Source organism: Camelus dromedarius, chromosome 6 (genome assembly GCF_036321535.1).
Source record: "Camelus dromedarius isolate mCamDro1 chromosome 6, mCamDro1.pat, whole genome shotgun sequence".
NCBI lineage: Eukaryota > Metazoa > Chordata > Mammalia > Artiodactyla > Camelidae > Camelus > Camelus dromedarius.
In genome coordinates this window covers 46102012-46125969 of record NC_087441.1, presented here as the reverse complement: position 1 = coordinate 46125969, position 23958 = coordinate 46102012, and the positions used below count along the sequence as shown (strand labels likewise).

The 23958-nt window shown below is 36.8% G+C and overlaps 1 protein-coding gene across 2 annotated transcripts in view; it reads right to left on the bottom strand.

Moving 5' to 3' along the window:
• Positions 1-13524, bottom strand: part of PDSS2 (decaprenyl diphosphate synthase subunit 2) — a 185201-nt gene extending 171677 nt beyond the window's left edge. Inside the window, exon 1 of one of the 2 annotated variants that reach the window (XM_010989617.3) lies at positions 12899-13524. In XM_010989617.3, the coding sequence (XP_010987919.2) occupies positions 12899-13194 (296 nt within the window). In that variant the 5' untranslated portion in view covers positions 13195-13524. The remainder of the gene's footprint in view (positions 1-12898) is intronic. The other variant, XM_064486811.1, reaches the window with a different exon arrangement.
• Positions 13525-23958: the final 10434 nt, after the last annotated feature.

Here is a 23958-nt window from a genome sequence, read left to right as displayed (position 1 = left end):
ACACCCACAACAGCCAATTGTATTCATATTTTGAACTCCTTCCTTTATACTAGACCATTTCGAATTCAAGAACTCTAAAATCTAATTCAGGTCCACCAGTTAACCAGCACCCCTATTTTCTTCATCTGCCCAACCCATTAATCAATCCTATTTTACTTACAGTTCATTAGTAAAAATATAATCAACTCTAACTCAAAATTAATGTACATTTTGCTTCAGAAAGGATGTGTTTTTGCCAGGGATACTTCCTTGTCTAGTTAGGAAGGAGGAAAGAAAACTCTGTTGTCGCCTAGGTCTTTCTTTCAAGCGTCACAACAGAATAGACATTATTATCCCACAAGATAGGTATTATTATTCTCATTTTCAAAGATAAGAAAACTGAAGATCTGAGTAGTTAATGTGTCCAACAGCAGCTAGTAAGTGACATAAGCCAGGTCTGAACAGGTCAATTTGTCTCCAAAACTATGTTCTTTCCACTATACCACACAGCTTCAACTGCTGCTTCTAATAACAGTCATAATACTCCACTTCCACCTTATATTTGTACAGTGCAGCATACCTTTCAAATCATTTTCACCTATAATATTTCTTTGGGTTCCTAAAACTATCCTTCAAGCAAACTTAAGCAAAGGGGGGAAAGAAGGCTAACCTAAGAAGATCACAGTGAAATGATTATTGGGCACAAATAGCTAAGAACAGCAGCTATGTTTATTGAGCACTTAAGCTAAATATTTTACAGTGTTGTCTCATGTAATCCTTATTACAATCCTGTGAGACAGGAATAATAACAATCTCAACTCTTTTACAGATGAGGTAACAGGCTCAAAAAAAAATCCATAGTTCACACAGCTAGGAAAAGGCAGCACTGGAATTCAAATTCAGGTATCGGTTAGCTCAGAAGCCCATGCTCTTCTCTACAATCTCAGCTAGTACTGCCTCCCTGCACTGCTGTGCTCTTTATAGAATATTATGCTTTCAGTGTAATTAAGTTAAACTAAAATTAGTTGGAATTCCAAATTAAAGTTAAAACCAGTATGCACTCCCCAACTCACTACTAAATGAAAGTGGTGGAAGAAGCAAACAGGTGGCAAGATAAGCTCTACCAGAAATATAAGAGAAGTTTTTCACTGGATAACTGACACACAGATAATGAGAAGCTCAATATAATCTGGGGGAAAATTAGACCATCAAGCTCCCAGGATTGCCCTCTATGGGCAAGAGACATCACCCTGGCCATTTAACAAATGAACTCATTCTCATATACATTCAAAACCAAAGACATTACTTTTTTTTTTAACAGAGCCTATGAAATAGTAAAAATTACCCAGGATGGAAAAGCTCCTCCCCAGTTTTTTCCTAAGTTGCCCAGGTAAATCCATGAGTATTTTTAAAATTAGATTAAAATGCTGGGGCCAGGACCGCTAACCTCTAGATGTTCATTTCTGGGGCTCTTTTCTGTGTATTCATAAAGTTGTACAACGCACATTTTATTGTCATACAATCACATTTGTTTTTAATTCATGGGTACTAGAGAATTAAAAGTACAGAAAAAATAAATAATACTTTAAAATAATCAAACTACATAAAAAATGCTTTTAATAAAAGCTTTGTTAGTATTAGCCCTGTGAAACTAAATGACATTCCTTTAAATACACAGCAACATAAAAGAAACAGCCTAAGTTAGAAATAAATGTTAATGAAGTAGATTTGTGAAGCCATTTTTATTCTGAGGATAAAATTAATTTCATTGATTTAGTGATATTTGAGTATTCAAGATATAGGAAGTACCTGTCCCAAAGCCCTGTAATTATTAAACACTATAAGGAATATGTTCACACAAATTACCAATACTTGGAAAATTCAAACAACTACTGCTAAGTTTTTAGAATATGATATAATATTCACTAGATCTATCTCTAGCCTCACAATTCTGGAAATAAAACCAATTCAGTTTGTTAAAAAAAAAAATCTCTGGAGCAAATGAAATAAAATTCCAAGGAGATTCCAAGAGAAGGGTAATTTTTAAAGCTATTTAAAAATATTTGTTAAAATGAAGTTTCAGTGCACAAAAATAGAAAAAACGAAAGGCTTTGAGAAGCCTTTGTTGAGTCATAGGAAGGAAACCAAATCCAGCTGCACTACATAAGCTAAAGATATGTATCAAGAACTTCAAGTAAGTATTAGATCAGAAACAACTAACTGAATGGTTAACATCTAGTACCCATTTTTAAAACCTACTCTAGGGTAGATATTTTTGGAAAAACATTCATTAAACTCTTCAAACCACAAACAGAGAAAAATATTTTTTGGTAACTAAAGGACCTCCAAGGTGTTTAAAATACACACACACACACACACACACACACAATTCTGAATCCTACAAAAGAATAAAGAAGGGACAATTACAGAGTACAATACTGATGAAAAGCAGCTGGCAGTATAGTGATACTGAGCAATATGAGAAGAGAGATGCAGATGTCTGAATCCTAATTTGTTAGAATCTAAGCACAAAGAATCAAGTAGTACAGCACTTAAAAACCTATGACCAACTTATGTTTATTAACTGGGCCCAGAATTAAGAACACAAACTAGTCAGTATTCCCCAATCTTGAGTAATATTGAGAATATTTTTAATGGGTAAAAATTCAGCCATCCAGTATTGCCTTAAATGATTTTTATTAACATGTTATTTAAATATGTGTTAATACAAAACTTACAAACACTGTATGGTTACGGTCCTTATACAACTAAAATGAATAAAATTACAAATTGAATACAAAACTTTTTCATGTTGGCATTAATTTACCATAACAGATGATGGTACTTGACTGAATTGCAATTCCCAGTATGAAAACAGTCTGACCGTCTGGGGAGGTTCTCTGGAATAAGGAAAACCTATGGTGAAGATGTTATTCTCTCACCACTTTTCTCTATACAAACTATATGACAGTTTTATTCATTTAACATACTGCTTTCACCATGTCTCCTCACTCTTGACACAAGAAAAAGACTGGTGAGGGGCACACCACAATCATTATGAATCATTCTAGTGGCTCAAAGAAAGGGCTAAGGATTTTGATGGGAGGGACTACAAATGAAATAGACTCCCTGAACTCAGAAAGCGGTGGGAGGAGCCCAGGGGAGGCTGGGTCTATATCGTAGCAGCTAATTACCAGAAGCAAAGTGCGCATGGTGACTCTCACAGGCAGCGAGGTAGATATGGGAATATTGGGAAATCTCAGGTTTCCTTGTGAGAAGCAGAAATCCCTGTCTATATTTAATCAGTCAGACTTAAGAACTCAAATCAACAGCCATCCCACTAAGATCTGTTTTGATTTAAGTAACCAAAAGCAAACAAACTCCAGGTCTAGGGAACAGAGACCTGTCTGAAACACTACAGTAGTGAGTTGTGGCCTCTCACCCAAATCTGAGGCCCACAGTTCTCGAATGAAGAGGAGGCTAAATCCCTTGTGAAAGATTTTTTTTTTCCCAAATGCATCTTTTGCCGTTACCCAGGTAATCAAGAGCTGGCAAAAGGAAAATGCCCAGCCCTCTTGAGGATTATTACCTACTAGCTCTGAGTTAACATTAATTAGTAGGAATTAAGAATACCACTGGTCCTATTACTAAAGTATAACTTTTCTTAGGTCTTTAGAATGCCCAGCTGTTTGACAAGGTCTTTCCACATTGTCCAGTCAGAACTCGCACACCTCCCAGCTCTGGGAGAACTCTGAGAATTGTACAGCTCACAGCGCCAAAGCCTCACGGAGTTTCATCCTGTGTGCGGCTTAGCATTCAACAGACTCGTGTGCACCTTCGATTTCTGGAGACTTTTTCCACAAACTCTATCCTCTTCTGTATTCTGTCCCACAGTTTCCAGCTGTCTCAGCCTCCCCCAAGTCTGATCTGTCTCCTCAACTCAGCAGTACCTGCATTCTCTGCTCAAGTTCCCCCTCTCTGTGCTGCTATTTGGAAAGTACATCTCAGCAGAAAGTCAGAGTGATCATAGCTCTCACCTCATTTGTTTTCTCACTCATAGGAATCACAACCTTGTGCTGCCTGTATTCCAAGCAGAATGTAGTTGTTTCATACATTTCATCCAGTTTTCTATTTGTTTACAGCATTTGTTACTCTATCTTAGCAGAAGCAGACAGTTCCAATCTATCCTTTTTGCTTCATCCCATCCCATGTTCAGCACACACCAAACAACTACTTTCCTACACTTTGCTAAGCAACTCCTTGCGGCTTAACTTCTTTCCCTGCCTTGGTCATTTCCTTCTCATCCAATATGACCCAACTCATATGCCACTTCAACTTTGGAAGTCTTCAGTTTTCTCTAGAGAGGTTTTTTTCCTTCTTCTCTGTCTCTACAGCATACTGTTCACACATACTACAGCATTTATCTCAACATACTCTATTTGCATGTCTCCCCACTAAAATGAAATTCTAATAATAATGATAATTGCTAACATGTGGCTACTTTCTATGTTCCAGGTACTATTCTAAGTATTTTACCTATATTTGCCCATGTACTCTTCATAAAACCCTAAGATATAGGAACTATCATTATCCTCATTTTACAAATGAAGAAACTAAGGCACAGAGAGGTTAAGTAAACTGCCTGAGATCACATAGCTTGGTAGTGGTAGAGCCAAGACATGAATCTAAACAGTCTGACTCCAGAGCTCATGCTCACTATACTGCCTCTTATGAATTCTTGAGGGGCAGCAACTATGTCTTATTCTTGTTTGTATATCCATGCCCAGAGCACCTCAAATATTTGTGGAATGAATTAAAATTTATAATTTTCTCCTAGTCATCCAAGAAAAAGTCCTTTATAAGTAATGTAGGTTTTCAGTACAGTAATTACAGAACTCAATCTAGAAAGGCTCTTTCATAAACATGGAAGAGGCTAAAATTAAATTTCTAATAATAAATTCAAAGAGCTCTGAAGAATTTTACCATGCAGAAAAGACTAATAGGTTTTTTTAGGTAGCTAAGTAACTGTAGTGAACTCAGTCAGGAACAAAAAGTCTCTACCAAGGAGTCAATACCCTCTAAGAGAGAGGCTAAATGTCATAATTTGTCTCCAATAAATGCACACTAAATTGATCCCATCTATCTAAACCTGAAATAGAGATCAGAGTGTTCTGAAGGCAAAAGTAAAAAGAATATTTAAGCAAAAATGTCATCCTAAGAGCCAAATCTGTCAAGAGTAATGAATGAAAACAAAGCCACACTGCTCAATGAAATCAGCTCTGCTAAACAATAACAAAAATTTAACCAATTCTGCATAGAAAAAAAGTATTAGTCATCACCTTTTAAACAATTAAGTATCCTTCATGTGTTTATTAAAAGCATTTAAGTTCGTGACAGTAGATAATATATGCAGTGAATTTATAAAAGCTAAATGTGATAAAGTAATATGATTTATAGAAATTTAAGTGATTAAAAATAAAAACATATATTATGCACAAGTGGATAATGAGATTTAATTAGCAAGGCAGTAATGGACTATAGGGTACAAGTTAAACTGGAAGAAAGAGGAGACTGATGCACTGTTACCACCTTCAACCTCTCCCATACTACCACTCCACATCATATGCCTGGACCTCTACTCTATCCTATATACCACTGTCCATCTTGGACAGGTCCACAATCTCTCACCCAAAGTCCTTGAAACCAAATGTCTTCCAGAATTCACAATTTTTCTGATTCTAGGAAGGTTCAATTTACCCAGCACTCCAGAAATATCTGGGGCAGCACCCGGTAATCAAACACATTAGTATTTATGTAGCAAAATGCAAGAATATTCATATTAGGTGGGATAAGGAAAAACTATAAATGATCTCACATCAGTTCAGGTCAGATTTATGAGACTGAGAAAACATTTTTTTCTGAGCTTTCAAGATTTTTAAATAGTACGAAAAGGACCATAGATTTGTATCATTCAATGTGCACTTTTCCTGCTTGAGAAGTGATGATGGCTCCCTTACCTGCCATGTTCAGTTTTAACAATAATTTCTATACTAGTCTAGAATTGGCAACACCTTTGGAAATCATTAAAACTTTTTAGTTCATTGGTTAGGAAACTAAAGCCCAGAGAGCTGGAATAACTTGCCTCGGGTCACACTGTTACCTACTGACAGAGATGAAACTAGAACACACAGGTCTCCCATCTGCTAGGCTTACTTACTGTTCATTCATTCATTCATTCATCCAACCATTCATTCTCTCTCCATTTGAAATTATTTTTTAGCTTTTCAAAATTATGAAATTTCAAAAATTTTCTCACAGAAAGTTGCAAAAATAGTCCAGTCTTCCCTCAATATCCACAGGAGGATTGGTTCCAGGCCCTCCTGAAGATACGAAAAATCGTGTCGTTCAAGTCTCCTATATAAAATGGCATAGTATTTGCATATAACCTACATCCTCTTTTACACTTTAAATCATCTCTAGATTACTTCTAATACCTAATACAATGTAAAGTCATGTAAACAGTAGTTAATACAGTGTAAATGTCATGTAAACAGTAGTAAATATAATGTAGATATTCTGTAAATAGTTGCCTGGCTTGGTAAATTCAAGTTTTGCTTCTGGGAACTTTCTGGAATTTCCCTCCATCCCGAACATTCCCAATCTGTGGTTGGTTGAATCGATCTGTGGTTGGTTGAAACGCAGATGTAGAATTCACAGATAAGAAGGACAGATTGTATAGAGTCCTATGCATCCTTCATCCAGCTTCTCCTGATATATAGCTGTAGTATAAAATTATCAAAACCTAAAAATTAATACTAGTATATTAGTGTTAACAAAACTATAGGTCTTATTCCATTTTCAGCATTTTGTTTAAACCTGAATTCATTTACGTGTATGTATACACAGTTCTATGTATAGGTTTATCCCATGTATAGGTTCATATAACTACCATCACAATCAAGATACTGAACTGTTCCATGGTCACAAAATATCCCTTTGTATTTACACTCCTCCCTGCTCCCCACACTGTCCCAGACTTAGCAACACTAATCTGTTTTCCATCTCTGTAGTTTTGTCATTTTGAAAATATTGTATAAATGGAATCATACAGCATATAAACTTTTGAAATTGACTTTTTCCTTAGTTGTGCTAAAATACACATAAAATTTACAATTTTAACCACTTTGAAGCATACAGTTCAACAGTGTAAAGTATATTTACATTATAGTTCATTTCTTTTCATTGTTAAGTAGTATTCCATTGTACAGATGTACCATGATTTGTTCAACAATGAATGATATGTGGGTTGTTTCCATTTTTGGCTATTACAAATAAGGCTGCTATATGCATTCACATATAGGTTTTGATGTGAGTTTTTATTTCTCTGGGGTGAATGCTCACAAGTGTGATTGTTGGGTTGTATATGAAACGTATGTTTAATTTTATAAGAAATTGCTAGGCTGTGCTCCAGAGTGACTGTACCATTTTTATACTCCCATCAGCAATAAATGAGTAATCTAGTTTCTCTGCCTTTTAACCGTGATTTCATATTGTCAGTATTTTTTATTTTAGCCATTCAAATAGGTATGTAGTGGTATCTTATCCTGGTTTTAATTTACATTTTTCTAACAGCTAAGCTGAACATCTTTTCATATGCTTACTTGCTACCTTTATAAGCTCTTTCTGCCCATTTTCTAATTGTATTGTTTGTTTTCTTACCATTGAGTTTAGAGAGTTCTTTACATATTCTGGATACAAGTCCTTCCACAGATAAGCAATCTGCAAATATTTTCTCCCAGTCTGTGGCTAATCTTTTCATCCTATTAACAAAGTCTTTGGTAGAGCAAAGTTTTTAATTTTGATGAAGTCCAATTATTGACTTTTTTTTCTTTTATGAACTGCATTTTTGGTTTCATGTCTCAGAACTGTTTACCTAGCCCTAGGTCTCAAAGATATTCTCCTATGTTTTCTTCTTAAGTTTTATAGTTTTACATTTCACATTTAATTCCATTTTACATTGATTTCACAATGACACATTTTACAAAGACCTTTTTAAAATATGGTGTGAGGTTTAGGTCCTGATTCATTTTCTTGCCTGTAATAGTGCAATTGTTCCACCACCAATAGTGCAATAGTCTCAATTGTTGATGAGACTATTCTCCCTCCATTGAATTGCTTTTGAACTTTTGTCAAAAATCAGTTGTGTTGATTGTGTTGAGTTATTTCTTAGTTCTTTATTCTGTTCCATCCATCTATTCCTCTGCCAATACCACACTGTCCTGATCAATGACATTATGTATATTAGACTAAATATGAGGTAGAGTGATTCCTCCCATTTTCTTCTTTTTTTCCAACATTGTTTTAGCTATTCTAGCTCTGTTCATGCTACTCATTTTCTTTATTGTACTGCTTATTCTTGCTTTTAAGGTCCTCCTTATACCTAGTAAAAGTATGACAGCCTAGGTAAGAAAATAGTGTCATGAAGGAAAAAAATGTCATATATTACCACCACCCTAGAACACTACCTATATAATTTCTATCCCTCTATCCTAATGACATCCCAATTTCTTCATGAAAGGTTCTCTACTATTGCAGGCCACTTTATTTTTTTTAACTTTTTAAATTGAGGTATAGGTGATGTTCAATATTATATGTTTCAGGTATGCAACATAATGAATCACAATTTTTAAAGGTTATATTCCACTTACATCTATTATAAAATATTGGCTCTATTCCCTGTGTTATACAATATATCCTTGTAGTTTATCAGTAGTTTTTATCTCAATCCCCTGCCCCTATCTTCCCCCTACCTCCTTCAGTCTCCCCACTGGTAACCACTAATTTGTTCTTTATATCTGAGTCTATTTCTTTTTTTGTTATATTCGCTAGTTTGTTTTATTTTTAGATTCCACATATAAGTGATATCATATAGTATTTATCTTTCCTGTGGCCACTTTAATATCTCTAAATGTAATAGCTAATATGTCTCTAGTACTCATTAGCCACAAATCATTTACTTCCTTCTGTTAAATATTTGTAAATATATTTGTGTCCAACACAATGTCTATTCTCAAGGGACACAGCCCATGTTGTAGAAGTCTTTATATTTCTCCATAAACTTTAATAAAATGAATTAGTTTATTGAGGTTTATTTATCTAATTGGAAATTACAACAGAGAGATACTAGAAAATCCAGAAGGACGAGGATAAAAAATTAGCTAATTGCTACATCTCAAGATTTTAAATTTAACCTCACTTCTCAGTTAAACTGTTATAAAAGTATACTTCAAAGCTGTTTTCCTTTTTCTTGATGAGATGGCTTAGGTAAAGACAAAGAAGGCAGTGAATAATGAATTATGGCAATTTCCTTTTTTTTCCCTCCTGTATGCCAAAGATATCACCATTTATCTAACTTTTAGGGCTATCAGTCGTAACTCATCCCTAACATACCATGTCTATTTATCCAAAAGGTAATATGACCTAAGGGATTAAAGTAATGATTTAAGCAAATAATAGAAATTCAAAATGTAAAATGGAACTGTAAAAAAATTTACCAAATCCAATTTCCTGGTGTCCTAACTATATCAACTATCTGGGGTCTCTGTGCCCTTTGGCTAGCATACTGAGAGGATCTCCCTCAGTTATCAAAGCTTTGCTGTCAAGATTTGAACAAAGTAAGGTGCAGCATATGAAATAATACAGCTGCTTAATCTATATTTTCAGCTATAATTTACAATAAGCACAATCTGCCTACCCTATGGATTAAGTGCCTGCTTCTTTGCTAAAATAAATAGATAAACAATACCCTCCCCAAGTTTTTTGTTCATTAGCTGCCCGTACGTTTAGACTGTTTAAATAATATAAATAAATGTAATAAAACTACATGCAGATTAGCCATTTCCTTTCTTAGAAAATAAAGTAATCCATATATGCTACTACAACAATTTTGCTGAAACATTTATTTTGCTCCTCTCCAGTTCTTTCACTGTAATATGGGACTAGACAGGCAGGATAGGCTACAATCAGGAAATCTTCAGAGCCACTAGTCTTACAAGCTCTCATTTAGTGTGTCTCTGGTGGCCTCAGAATGAATCTTCTCTAAGGCCACATTTGATGCTCTGACAACTAAGTAAATGAATTGCAATCCTCAGAAAATGCACATTAATAAGGCTGTTTTTAGCTCTGACCTTTTCACTTCAGTGTTTTATTATAGAGACTACAATATGCATATGCACAATGCAAAATGCAGTCCACCAGGGATTGGTTCCAGGAATCCCCATGGACACCAAAATCTGAGGACGCCTCATATAAAATGGTACAGTATTTGCGTAAAACCTATAGCACATTCTCCCCTATACTTTAAATTATCTGTAGATTACTTACAATATCTAATACAATGTAAATTCTATGTAAATAGCTGTAAACACAATGCAAAAGATGTATAAGTAGTTGCCAGTGCACAGCAAATTCCAGTTTTGCTTTTTGGAACTTTCTGAAAATTGTTTTTCCTGAATTTTTTTCCATACACAGTTGGTTCACTCCACAGATGTGGAACCCACAGATACAGAGGGCTGAATGTACTATACAACCCCCAAACTAACAGAAATCCACTATTCAATTAGGAAAAAATTGACACATTATGGTTCTAGTGTTGTGAGAACACAAAGTAACCTGAACTCAGATACCGCAAGTGAGAATGTAAACTGGTACAACCACTTTAGAAGACGATTTGGTATTATCTTCTAAAGCTGAACACATGCATACATGCCTTTATTCTCTCAAGACAAGTACACCAGGAGACGCATGCAGCATATTCACAACAGCACTTTCCACGACACCAAAAACTGTAAACAACCCAAATGCTGATTGAAAGAAGACTGTGGCATATACACACAATAGGATTTTTACAGACTAGTGAAAAGCTAATGAAGTACAGTTGAATACAACATGGATAAATCTTAGAAACAATGATAAATATAAAAAGCAAATCATAGCAGACCATATGCAATAAACTACTATATTTATAAATTTCAAAAGAGCAAAATTAAACACATTATTATTTAAGGAAAACTCATGTAATTTTAAAAAGAAAAAATAAACACAAAATTCCTATAGTGAGAGTCAGGGAGATGGAGCAATAAATACAGAAATAAAGCTTCAACAGAATTGATAAAGTGATAGTTCTTCAATTGGATGGTAAGCTCATTTGTTTCATTATTAAGCTTTAAAACATTTATGTATGTGTGTTTTGAGTGTGTATCATCTAGAATCTCTGGAGAACTAACAGATACAGGTCAAGTTTAGCCTACTCTTAAAACAACATTCCTGATAACTGGGAATGATGCTAAGAAATAAAATCACTCTACAATTGCTATTTGGTAACTTTTGTAGTAACAAAGAAATGGCAGGTGTCTCATAAAAAATTAAAGCAAGAGGATGGGCAAAGGAAGTGAAGGTGGCAACAAAAGGGCGAGATGAGGGACCCTTGAAGGGATAGAAATATTCTGCATCTTGATTGTCAGTGTCAATATCCAGCTTGTGATATTGCACTATAGTTGTGCAAGATGTTACCACTGGGAGAAACTGGGTAAAGGGTACATTAGATCTCTCTGTAGTATTTCTTCCAACTGCATGTGAATCTCCAATTATCTCAAAATAAAAGTTTTTTAAAAAACATGAAAAAAAGATAATTTTTGTTCAGGGTTCTTCTACCCTGGTACTACTGACATTTTGGTGCAAATAATTCTTCTTTGAAGGAGGCTGTCCTGGACATTGTAAGATGTTTAACAGCATCCCTGGACTCTACTTACTAAATGCCAGTAGCAGGCCCCAGTTGTGACAACATCTCCAAATACTGCCAAATGTTCCCTAAGGGGCAAAACTGCCCCATTTGACAACCACCGCTCTAGTCATAAAAGCAAAGAACTGTGGAAATGTTCCCAGTTGAAGAGACATGACAACTAAATGCAGTACCTGATCCTAGGCTGGATCCTGTCCTAGAGAGGAAAGAACGCTATAAGAAACATTACTGGGTCAACTAACAAAAGTAGGGTATAAATAGTAAATTAAATTAAAGTACTGTATCAGTATTAAAAGTATGTTGATTGCTGTAATGTAGTTATGTAAAGAATATTCCTATGCTCCAGAAATACACAATGTAGTATTTAGGGGTAAAAGACCACGATATATGCAATCTACCCTCAAATGATTCAGAAAAAATATACAAGTGAATAGTATATGTATATCATAGGTGAATCTGATTAAAGGGTATACAAAAGTTGTGTTCTTTACACTACTTTTATTCTTGCAACGTTTCAGTATGTTTGAAATTATTTACGAATATAAAGGTGGAGTTTTTTTTAAGTGTAAGCAAAAGTTGTGGTCCTTACAGTCCTAATGGCAGGTTTCACAGTAGTAGCCCAGCATAAGTGATTAAAAAAAAATCTCAAGGGGAAAATGACTACTGATTGGATAAATTCCTACTTCAAGCCTGAGACATTCGTTGCAAAGAACTGTCTACTTTCGGCTTATCTCCCCCTCCCCATTCTTTATAGAGGTGACCTCTTGAATAATGCGGAACCGAAAATAAATCTATCCCACTTTTAAAAGACCATTTCTAGGAAGTGACTCAAACCCACATCCCCACTCTATTTCTCCACAAATCACTGAGGCATCTTAACCCTCAATAGTTAAGCAAAAACGCGAAAAGCGTACGTGTTCTCATTCTTCTGCAAATGAAGGTAGACTGTTACAGGGAGTGGACTAGAGAAGACACAACATCGGATGTCTAGGAGGGCTGAAGAAAAGAAGAGGTAAAAAGAAACAGAGAGCCAGTTTGAGCGAGCCCGGAACGGTGTATCGGCCAGGAAAAGGGACCCGAGTGGGTGCAAGTGTGTCAAGGCGAGAGGGAGTAGCTCACCTGGCTGTGGTAAGCAGAGGGTGCTGAGTCCCCACCAGCTTCCGCACCTGCATAGCGATGTTGCTGAGTTCGTCGCTCAGCAGGCAGCGGAGGCTCATGAAGGACGTGGGGTAGCCCACGATCTTCTCCGCCTCTGACACCACTTGGTTCCAGTGGGCCGGGGATCTGGAAGACTGACCACGCCAGGAGACCACCGAGAAGATGGTGTCGAGGGACGGGGACCACCACAGGCGACGCGGTGGGGCAGAGACCCCGAAATAACCGTGCAAGCGCAAAAGCAGCTGCCGAAGGCTCATAGTTTGAGTCTGGGGGTGTCAGGGACTAGAAGGTGTCCGGAGGTGGCGCGGGAACGAGCCAGGGGTAGATGAGGAACCTGCAGGAACTAGGAGGAAGCGGCGATTCCTGACCCTCCGAGGAGGGTGGGTTCCTGGAGCTGTGACCAGAAAAGAACTTTAACTGCAGCTTTCTGCAGCCCGGGTTAGACAGATAACAGCCCTAACTCAGCACTGCCCACGGCCATCTATGGCAGAAACCACGGCCAATGCCTAAATGGAGGACGCCATGTTGGAGGCTTGAAATGCGGCTTGCCGTAAAGACGGAGGCGGGCTGTTTAGCAAAGAATGTTTCCTACTTTACTGCACAGCCGTGAACGCACTGAAGGGGCGGGGCCTTGGAGGGGAACCGCGGAAGGCGATATTGGGTGGAAAGCCTCAGCTCCTCCCACCTCCTCTTCCCGGTCTGCAAGGACGGAGGGCGGCAGCGATCCTGGTGTGGGCGCCGAGCTCCTCTGGGAAGCCTCTCGTAGCTGTCCGCCGCCAGCCTTGGATTGGTAGTAGACGGACGTGAGGGCTGCCTCTCGAACCATGGGGCTTCAGGAGCTGTGGGCTGCGGCTTCTTTACTGGGCGGGTGGGGCAAAAATCCGGACGTGAGGCTGAACTCCCGTGCCCTCAGCTCCCAACTGGACGAAAGGTGGCGTGGCCGGGCAGAAAGGTCCTCTCCCACCCCGCCCCGTCCCCCAGCCCGAGACTCTCCCTGTTCGGTTCCTGGCCTCGGTTACTCTGTGTACAGCTGAGGCAGGATCAATCGTGCCTCCCACGTGGGTGCGGAGTCCACCTCTAGAAGGAAGCTTCGCTCACCATCCAGGATCCAAAACTATCACTGACTCTAGTGCTTTCCAGTTATAGCTCAGGTATTAGCTCATTTAATCCTTAAAACAACCCCATTAAGTAGATAATATTAGTATTCTCCATGATTCATTTGAGGAAACGGAGGCACAGCCAAGTCGTGTAAATTGCCTAAGGCCACACTAGGCTGGAAAGCAAGCCCAGACAATCTGGTTTCTGAATCCATGCTCTTAGCTACATTACTGTCTGTAAGTAACGGGCTACCAACCACTCTTCTCACTGTTGTCAATGTGGTTCTGTAATGCTGCCAATTCTTTTATCAGGTATGTCTACAATTCTCCCCCCTTTCTCATCACCCAAAACAAGTGTTAACCCTTGTTAATAATAAAGATATATTACCAAGTTTTACACCCTAAAAATAGCTAGTAAAACTCTCTTTAACTTTCAAAATCCTTTAAAATTCATAGTTGGTATTTTTAAAATTAGCATCATGCATAATACTGGACTAGACTTGGACTACATAAAAAAACAGACTTAAAAACGGGCAAATTTAAAGAGTATTCACTTTGCACAAAAGATGCTTTTTTCTAAAAAGATTTAGCCTCAAACTCCCTCTAAATGGAAAATTTCCCTTGTGATTTAAAAATAAGATTTTATTTCCAAAAATTCAGTTTAGGCATTACTTTTCAGGGGTACATTTAAGTACAGTGAATTATGCTCATCAGTATTAAACAGTCTATGTCCACTAAACAAATAAGGCAAGCTGAAATTCAAAAATAATTCCTGTGAAGGAGATAACAAACTTCTGACAATAAAATTCAGGTCTGTTCTAGATGAAAATAAATATGGAAAGTGAGATACCTTACCATTCCAAAAAGTTCCAAGGCCTGAACTTCTGGGTTATCCAAGGTGAAAGAACTCATGAAAAAACGAAGAGAGATAAAAGACTGAATATAATATATTGTGCACGTGAGGCTGTTTCTTCGGAATCATGGTACCTTAAGACTAACTTTTCAAGCAATTTCCTTAATACCAATTCACAGCATGTACTTTAATTTCTCCACAGAAGCCAAGTGCATTATTCTCTGGTCATACTCTATTAACCAAGTTTTTGATTATTCATGGGACTTTAAATATCAGCTCTTCCCTTTATTCTTACTGTTAAAAGGTTGCATTATACCTAATGATAATCAGTTTTTAGAAGGTTAAAATGGTATCTGTTATTTAATCTTCCAGATAAATATATAACTCCTTCGAGTCTTTCTGCCTGAAGACATTTCTGAATTACTAGTAAATTATGGCAGTGCAAAGAGGGGGAGTATCTGGGATTCCGCCCTTCCTCTGCCACTAGATAATAGTCATTTTGAAGATATCTGTGAATGTGTACACAAAGAAAGAATACATTATTTCTTACCTTGGCATTATTGACATTTTGGACCAGATAATACTTATTATGGGAGGTTGTGTTTGGGGAATGGGAACCTTGAAGGCTGTCCTGTGCATAGTAGGATGTTTAGCAGCATCCCTGGCCTCTACTCACTTGATGCCAGCAGTACCCCACCCTCCAAGTTGTTACAACCAGATTTGTCTGAGGACATGGCCAAGTGTCCTCTGGGGTGAGGAGGGAGTAAAGTCACCCATGAGAATACATGGAAATGGGAGATGCTGGGGGAAAAAAATCCACTCATAACATTTACTTCTACAAAGCAGCAAAAGAAATCCATGCACAGGGACATCTTCTCTTTGGCTTTGGGGTTGTTCTGGAGACAGTGAGCTGACAAAACATGTTCACACTTACTCCTTCACCTTTCTCAGGATCCTGAAGCTGGTAGAGTGCCAGTGGACTTCACTTACTATCCTCTGTGTGTTCTGCTGACCTTAGAAGGAAGTGAAGTTATAGTTGATGTCCTTTTCCTTGGCTGGAAACTCAAACCAGGCTTTGGAAATACAAGGTCTTAACAAGGATGGTGTATGCTTTGGGCTTTGGCATTTCCATGATTAGTAGAGTGGAAATAGATAGGGACACTGCAGCCACCCTTCTTCTTTCACCCTCAACATAATCACCTATTGTTTATGCTGAGAGAGTTCTTCCAAAAGCAGATGAAAGCATGGCCATATACCTTGGGGCAGAACGATAAAAGGAGGCAAGTAATCAGATTAGCAAAAATCCAAAAGTTTGACCACCTACTGAGTTGGCAGGCTAGAGAACAGGGATGGTACATATTGCCAGTGAGAATGTAAAAGGCATACTGTGAAAGGTCATTTGATAATCCCTAGCACAATTACATATATGTTTATATAATATGTAACTACATACATTTACATTTGACCCAAAAATCCCAATTCTAGAAACCCTTCCCCAAATACAAAATGACTTATGCACAAGGCTGTATAGTGTTATCTGTAATAGCAAAAGACTGGAAACAAACCAAATAACCACAAGTAGGGGACTAGTTGAATAACCTGGGGTAGATCCATGCAATGAAACACAGTATATAACTCTAAAAATAGAATAAGGGCCATCTCTTTTTTTTAATTTGATAAACATTAAAATTTAAAACTTTAATACATTAATAATACTTGTATCAAATATAAGATACGAGTTGATACTTTTTCTTTGTGAAACATTCTTATAAATCAATGAGAAAAGCACTAAAACTATCTCTTTACACTGATGTGGAGTGATCTCTGGAATTTTTATCAGCTTTAAGCAACAACACAACCAAGGTGCAGAATAGAATAGTATGCTTTTTTGGTAAGATACATATTTATATACATTTGGGATGGGGGAAAGCAGGTGGACGGGACAGGCGTGGAAGCAGGCTACTCTGATGAATATACCTCAACTATATAGTTTTGAGTTTAGAATCATGTATAGACATATTCAAAATAATTTTAAATTAAAATGAAAAATGTAATTCCTAAAATTTGAAAACAACTAAAGCAAATTACCTAACTGTATATTAAGTTGGTGGCATAATCACACCAAGTAAACAATTAAATGACTTTAGAAAATAGTGCTTTCACTGTACATTCATAGAGGAATATATTTTTAGGATAAGTAGATTTACAAAAAAGTCTTAAACTTTATTCAATAGTCTTATTGCTGGTAGAAATATAGATAGTATTACCTTCAAACTGTTCTTGTATATTACAGGTAAAAACCAATATTAGAGTTATTAGGAATGATTATCAGAGAAGTAGAATCCATGTAAGGTTAAAGGTGAATTGGGAATATGAACTAGTGATTTTGTCTTTTAAAAAAAATTTTTACTGGTGGCAATGGGGATTCAACCCAGGATCTCATGCATACTAAGTATTCACTCTACCACTGAACTATACCCTCCCTCCTTGATTTTGCCTTCTTAAAAATGTTTCTTGTATCCAAACAGGAGAATTTTTACATTTATTGAAGAAGAAAAAAACATTTACTTGTTTTATCCCTCAAAAAGCCCTAGAAGTAATGATAATCGTGTACCAGTGAGCACCTTTAGCATTCATGTCATACTCTCAATATATCACTTCTTATTAAAATAAAGGAAGTTCTTTGGAGGAATGGCAGATGTCAGGTCTGGGGCTAGAAATGCACGTGATGATCCTGGGACACCCTGTTTTGTGAATCAAGGAAACTATTAAAGTCTAAAGTCTATTGGAATAGGTCAAAGGGAAAGAGTGATTGGCATAAAGGAGCTTCCACTGGCTGAAAAGGGGACACTCTGAGCCTCAAAAAAAAGAAGCCAACTACAACTGATTGAAATTCATTGATGACATATAAATCCTTGGGTTGATTATTAGACATAACTAGAGCAATACACTGAGTATTTGCAATGTAATGAAAGAATTGAGCATTTATTCTGCCTTTCCTGTATGACTTACATTTAGTGGTGTCTTAGCCTGGCTTACCCCCTTGGAAACTGAACATGAGACAAGGGTTTACTTTTAGATAGTTTATTTTGGACAGTGATCTCGGGAAACAGCAGTGGATGACTAGGAGAGTGAAACAGGGAAAGTCAATACAAGTGTGTTCTTGAGTTAGTCATCACTGTGGGCAAGTAAGGCCTTGAGCCTGCTGGGCCGCCTTAAGTTGCTACGTAGAATATATTCTTCAGCTTGATACAAGAGAGGAGCAGTTATCTACCAGCTTCCATCTCCCATTGGTCCAAATTTACCCCTTGGGACCTTAGCCCCCTCACTCTTCTAAGTTGTCACGAAGTCAGAGGAACTCGGGGGACAGAACATGAAATGTATGCAGTACAAACGAAGAGTGGTGCTGTCAGGTTACTCCCGCAGGAAGCGGGTTGTTTCAGCAATGGCTGCAGTAGGAGTCAGGCTGAGAGGATGTGAAACCGGGAACACATGCCTCTTCTAATGTGGTAACCAAATAGTTCAGGCTGATGAGGGAAGTTTATAACACAATTCCATCTGATAGAAGGGGAGCAAAGGACAGAATTAGGAAATCACCATATTGTAATTCCTTATGAAATAATTCAGTCAGCTATCAATAGATGAGAGGCTGGTGGGGAATTCCACAGTGGAGGCAGCAGGCTGACACTCCCTGCAACCACTAACCAATCTCAGCATCACTAGAAGTGGGGAGTCCACACGCCTGTGCCTCCTATTGTGGTTCATTATGAAATACATAGCACAACCTATGAAATATTCTTGCCAAACTAGATGAATCTAAATTGCTTCAAGCTTGTAGGTCTAACTTCCAATTTTCTAGAAGCATAGGAGGGAGCTGAACAAGTGAAAGAGCTTCACAAGGAAGCAAACAGATCAATCCAGCAAGTAAGATATTCTATAAGCCAACAAGACAAGGGGGTAAAATGGGAATGAGTAAAAAGACTCTTCTACATTGAAAGATTTTTAAGGGGTATGCCAAACCAAGTGTAATTTGTGGACCTTGTCTGGATCCTGATTCTTATAAGCCAACGGTAAAAAAAAAAGTAAGTTTTGAGACATTTAAAGAAATCTGATATATAGTTTTGATATATTAGATATTGTAAAAAATTATTAATTTTATGTGTGAGTTTATAAGAAAATTTCCATATTTTTAAGCAATGCATATAGGGATAGAATAACACAATGTTGGGAATTTGCTTTAAGATGCTTTAGGAGGGGAAAAAATAAATGAAGCAAGTGCTAAAATCTAGAAAGTTGTTGATTCAGGATGATAAGTATGTGATATTTGTTATTCAATTTTGTGTATGGTTGAATATTTGCATAATAAAAAAATTAAAGAGGCAAGTAAATATCCTCATCCCTTTTTTTAAAATAAATGGAAGTCAAGTAAATTGCCCAAAATCATAAAGCTGGAAAGTGGTAGAGCTAGAATTAAAGCTCCTCTCACTCCTTCCCCTATATCCTGTTGTCTTTAGAATTGAATGCATTTGTTTATTTATTTGTTTATTTTCTGGCGTCAGGTACACATAACTGCTTCTTAACACACTTGCATCATTGGGTCACACCCTGTTCTTTTTTGTTTTATTAAGGTTGTTAGTAGCCTCCAGGATAGTGCCTAGTGACCCCTGCATCCTAATAGTCATACCCTGTGTAGGCCCCTTCCACCTTGTCTTGGAGTTGGTATGTGTGATCAGTAGCATCCAGCAAAAGTCATGGTGTGTTAGTTCAATAGTAGTTTTATGAGAGACATTGCAGCTTCTATCTTGGGCTCTCTCTTACTCATATTCTCTCTCTCTCTGATTGCTTGCTATGGTGGGGGAAGCTATGTCATGAGCAGTCCTATGGAGAGGCCTTTGTGTCAAGGAACTGAGACTTACGCTGAGAGCCCTGTGAATGAGCCCTGTTGGAAGCAGATCCTCCAGCTCTTTTAGAGACTGCAGCCCTGACTCACAACTACTGTAACCTCATGAGAGACTCTGACCCAAACCACACAGCTAAGATGCACCCAGATGCCTGACCCAAGAAACGATGTGAAACAACAAATACTGTTTTAAGTTGCTAAATTATAGGAAAACTTGTTATGCTATAATAAAAAAAGAACACAAATATCTATTCATCTTTGTATAATATAATATATACAGTAAACCCACCACCAGCACAAGAACTAGAATATTGAAAATAGCTTACTTTTTTTTAAAATTTATTTTTTGGGGGGGTAATTAGGTTTACTTTCTTTTTTTTTTTTTTAAATTGGATTGAACCCAGGACCTTGTGCATCCTAAGCTCACACTCTACCATTGATCTATACCTCCCCCCAACCAAACAGCTTACTTCTGACTGTGTGGCCTTCCTCCATCCCATTCTCCTTACTTCTTTAACTCAAAGTTATCTTTATCTTGAATTTGTATTTATCTTTCTTATGATTTTTAAAACACATAGTTTAATACTATATGTATTCCTAAAAGGTATATTATTTAGTTTGTTATTTTTAGCTTAAAAAGTAGGTTCCATGCTAGATGTAATTTTCTGTGACCTTTTTTACTTACTCAACTTTATTTTGCTGAGATGCACCCATATTGATGTTTATAGTGGCAGTTCATTTGCTTTGACTGCTGTATAATATCCACTGGGTGAATATACCATACTTTATCCCTTCTGTCAATGGGCATTTGGATTGCTTCCAGATTTATTTTTCCCCTATTACAACAATCTTGCCATGAAGAAGTTTACAGATGCTTCCAGGTTCACATGTCTAGAGCTTACATCTAGCATTGGAATTACTGAGTTGCAGAGTATGTAAATATTTGATTTTAATAGACAATCCCAAACAGCTTTCCAAAGTGGCTTTTCTAGTTTACACTTCCACCAGCCATTTACAAGAGATCTTGTTGATGACACCCTCTCAACCGTTGATATTGTCAGGCTTCTTAAAATTTCCAACAAATGGGTATAAAATGGAATTTCATTACAGTAGGAATCTGCATTTCCCACATCACTGAATGTCCTTTCCATCTTACAGATTAGCCTTCAAAGATGATGTGGGAAAGTATATATGACTACAGTTCTTTATTGTAATTGTCTCTATTTAATTTTTAGGTCTTCCTTTCTCAAATCGTCCCTCCCCGCGTTCCCAATAGTCCTTTCTTGCCATCTTCTAATGTTCTTAGTTTTGACCTTAGGACAACTATAATTAGGGAGGAAATGGACCAAGACTACTCTCCTTTTTTCCTAGTTTCTCTCCCTACAGGGCAGCAATGTGGAATTGACTAGCAATGCTGCTAGTTAATTTCCCACTAGGATTAGCTCAATGAGGGAAGAACTTGTTCCCTTTCATTTACAAAGACCCTTTCTGGGAGACTATTTTCTTTTATGAACTTGGAATGAAAAAAATAATCTGCTGAGTTTTTTACTTGAACATAGACAGCATTAAAAATGGTTAGCAATCTGAGTTCTACATCTCTGTCCTGAATATTATCATAGGCTAGTCATTAACCCTTTTAAACAAAAGTTTAAAACAAAAGTAGATGATCTCTTTGGTTCAGTTAAGTATCAAAATGTTTTTATTCCATGAACAAAATTAACTAGTAGACTAATCTGGTCCTTATGGTCATTTCATTCTCTCTCTCTGTCTCAGTCTCTGATCCAACCAACCCAGTTAATCTTGGCATTAACATAGGTTGAGATGCGAGATTCATAAGGAGGATTTCAGAGAGGACTCTACCATCCTTCTTTAATTGCTCTGTTTGTCATTGCATCTCCACTTTTAATACAGTGTCTGCTGAAGAATAGACACCACATAAATATTTGTTGGTCAGTTGAATGCATAATAATTGAATGAGTTAGGTCTTTATTCTCTATTCCTACCTTCACTCCACTATCACACTCAAAGTTAAAAGTTATTTGAGTTGTATTTTATTTATGATAAGATCAGGAAGCCCAGAGCAGAGAATATCTCCATGACCACAAGTTCAGCTAGTTCTTCATTGCCTTTTAAACATTTCTCACAAAGACCAAAAAATCACCACAACCAACTGAATCAAAATGTCTGGGCGTAAGGAACAGGTATCAGTATTTTTCAAATACTCCTCAGGAGATTCTAACATACAACCAAGGTTGCAAATCATTAATCTAGAATAATTATAATCTAACCTTTTTTTCTCATATCTCATTGGTTCTTTCTCTTCCCCTCCTTCCTCTACCCTACCCCATCATTCTATCTCATCCTTTCTGTCTACTTTCCTTCTTTATTTTCTCTTGGTTTTTTTTTTTTCTTCAAGAAGTATATAGGTCAGACTACATCCCCTAGGGTTCTAGAGAAAATGTGACAGAATTCTATACACAGAAAAATCCTCCTTTTGTTTTGTAGATTGGATATATAGGTAATATCAGGTAGAAGGGAGTTAGGACATACTGCATTTAATATATGTATAAAAGCTGACAGCTTCAAATTATAGAGTTTTTTGACTCTATAATTTGACAATGACAAAAAGGCATTTTGTCAGTAACTGCTGCCCTATAGTAATAAATCTAGCCCCTAAATTACCTGATAATATTTTCTCTGTCTTAAAAATGCAGTTTTCTTCTAAAATTGGAAAATGTTTTATTCAGAGATGGATGGATCTATGGGAGAAAAATCAAATCAGTATGGTCAGTTAATTCTAAGAAACCACTTCACACATTGACTGAAACAATTCAGTCAAACCATTCTTTTCATAAGTTCAATGACCAGTTCAATTAAATAAGTCAGTTTGAAGCCCCATGTAGACTCACACAAATTCCTGTCTAGAAATAGCTATTAAAAGTCCCCCAAATTAGAGACATCATATGCAAATGCTATTATGATATGGCCCATAGATAAGTGGATCTTTAAAAACTATTTTTTTTCCCAAATAAAGATGACATATCAGAAATGAGAGGGAAAAAGAGAAAGAGATTCCATTATTAACCTTGGATATACGGAAGAAGTGATATCAGCTTGCTGGGCTAAAAAGAATCTGTGCAAGACCATCTGAGAAGATCAGGTGATTAGGAAAAATCATATGAGGTCATTTCCCAGCTGACACCCACATAAGAGAGATGTCCTTATCAACTACTATGATGTCAGAGCTGTTTCTCGAACAAATCCTGGTTTAAATCAATCAGAAGAGCTTGCTGTGATATTTTCTGTTCTTTGAAACCATGCCATAAACAAACATCTGTAATAAATATGTTTGAATATTATACGGCTGGTATGACGATGTTGGGAGTAATAGGTCTGAAGTACATAACCAAATAAAAGGAATATACTGATGTCAAAGAGAGTTAAAAGTTGCTTTATTTTTCTAAGAATAAGAGACTGGGTCCCCATAGTCTAAACAAGGAAGCATCTATAAGATGCTCTTTCCATGGAGAGTGACAGAGCTTGGTGATTAAAGGATCACACATGGGAGTCAGATGCCCTGCATTTGAATTCCAGCTTTGCTGTTAACCAATAGTGCAAAATTAGGCAAATTATGTAATTTACTCTCAGTACTGTGGTTTTCTTAGTTGTAAAATGGGAAGAACAGTAATCTCTATATCAGTAGGTAATTTTGAATATTAGCATGAGTTCATAAACATAAAGTACTTAGATCAGTGCCTGGCACACAGGAAACTTACAACATAAACCCCTATCATTCTCCACTATTAAGCCACAGATCCTCTTCAAATCAATAAAAAAGATAGATATAAAGTGCTTTCATTTCTTACATTCCTAGGAGAATAGCTGATTTTAACTCCAGAAGGAAATGTACAGTTTACCCACATAGTGTAAGCATGTATATACATGCAAAAGACAACTGAAATGCTGTGTTGTGTGAAAGTATTATGGTGAAGTGTTGTTGTAAGGATGTTGCAAGTTATATGGCTTAGAACTTATTTTATTTAGATAGAAATCTATTAATTGTTGAAGACCTCTTCTGAATTAGACTTTGCTTACAGAGGTCCTTCTGTGGTATTTTTAACTGGGTTTTTTTTTTTTTTACATATTGTTACTTTTTATTATAGTTTTGAAA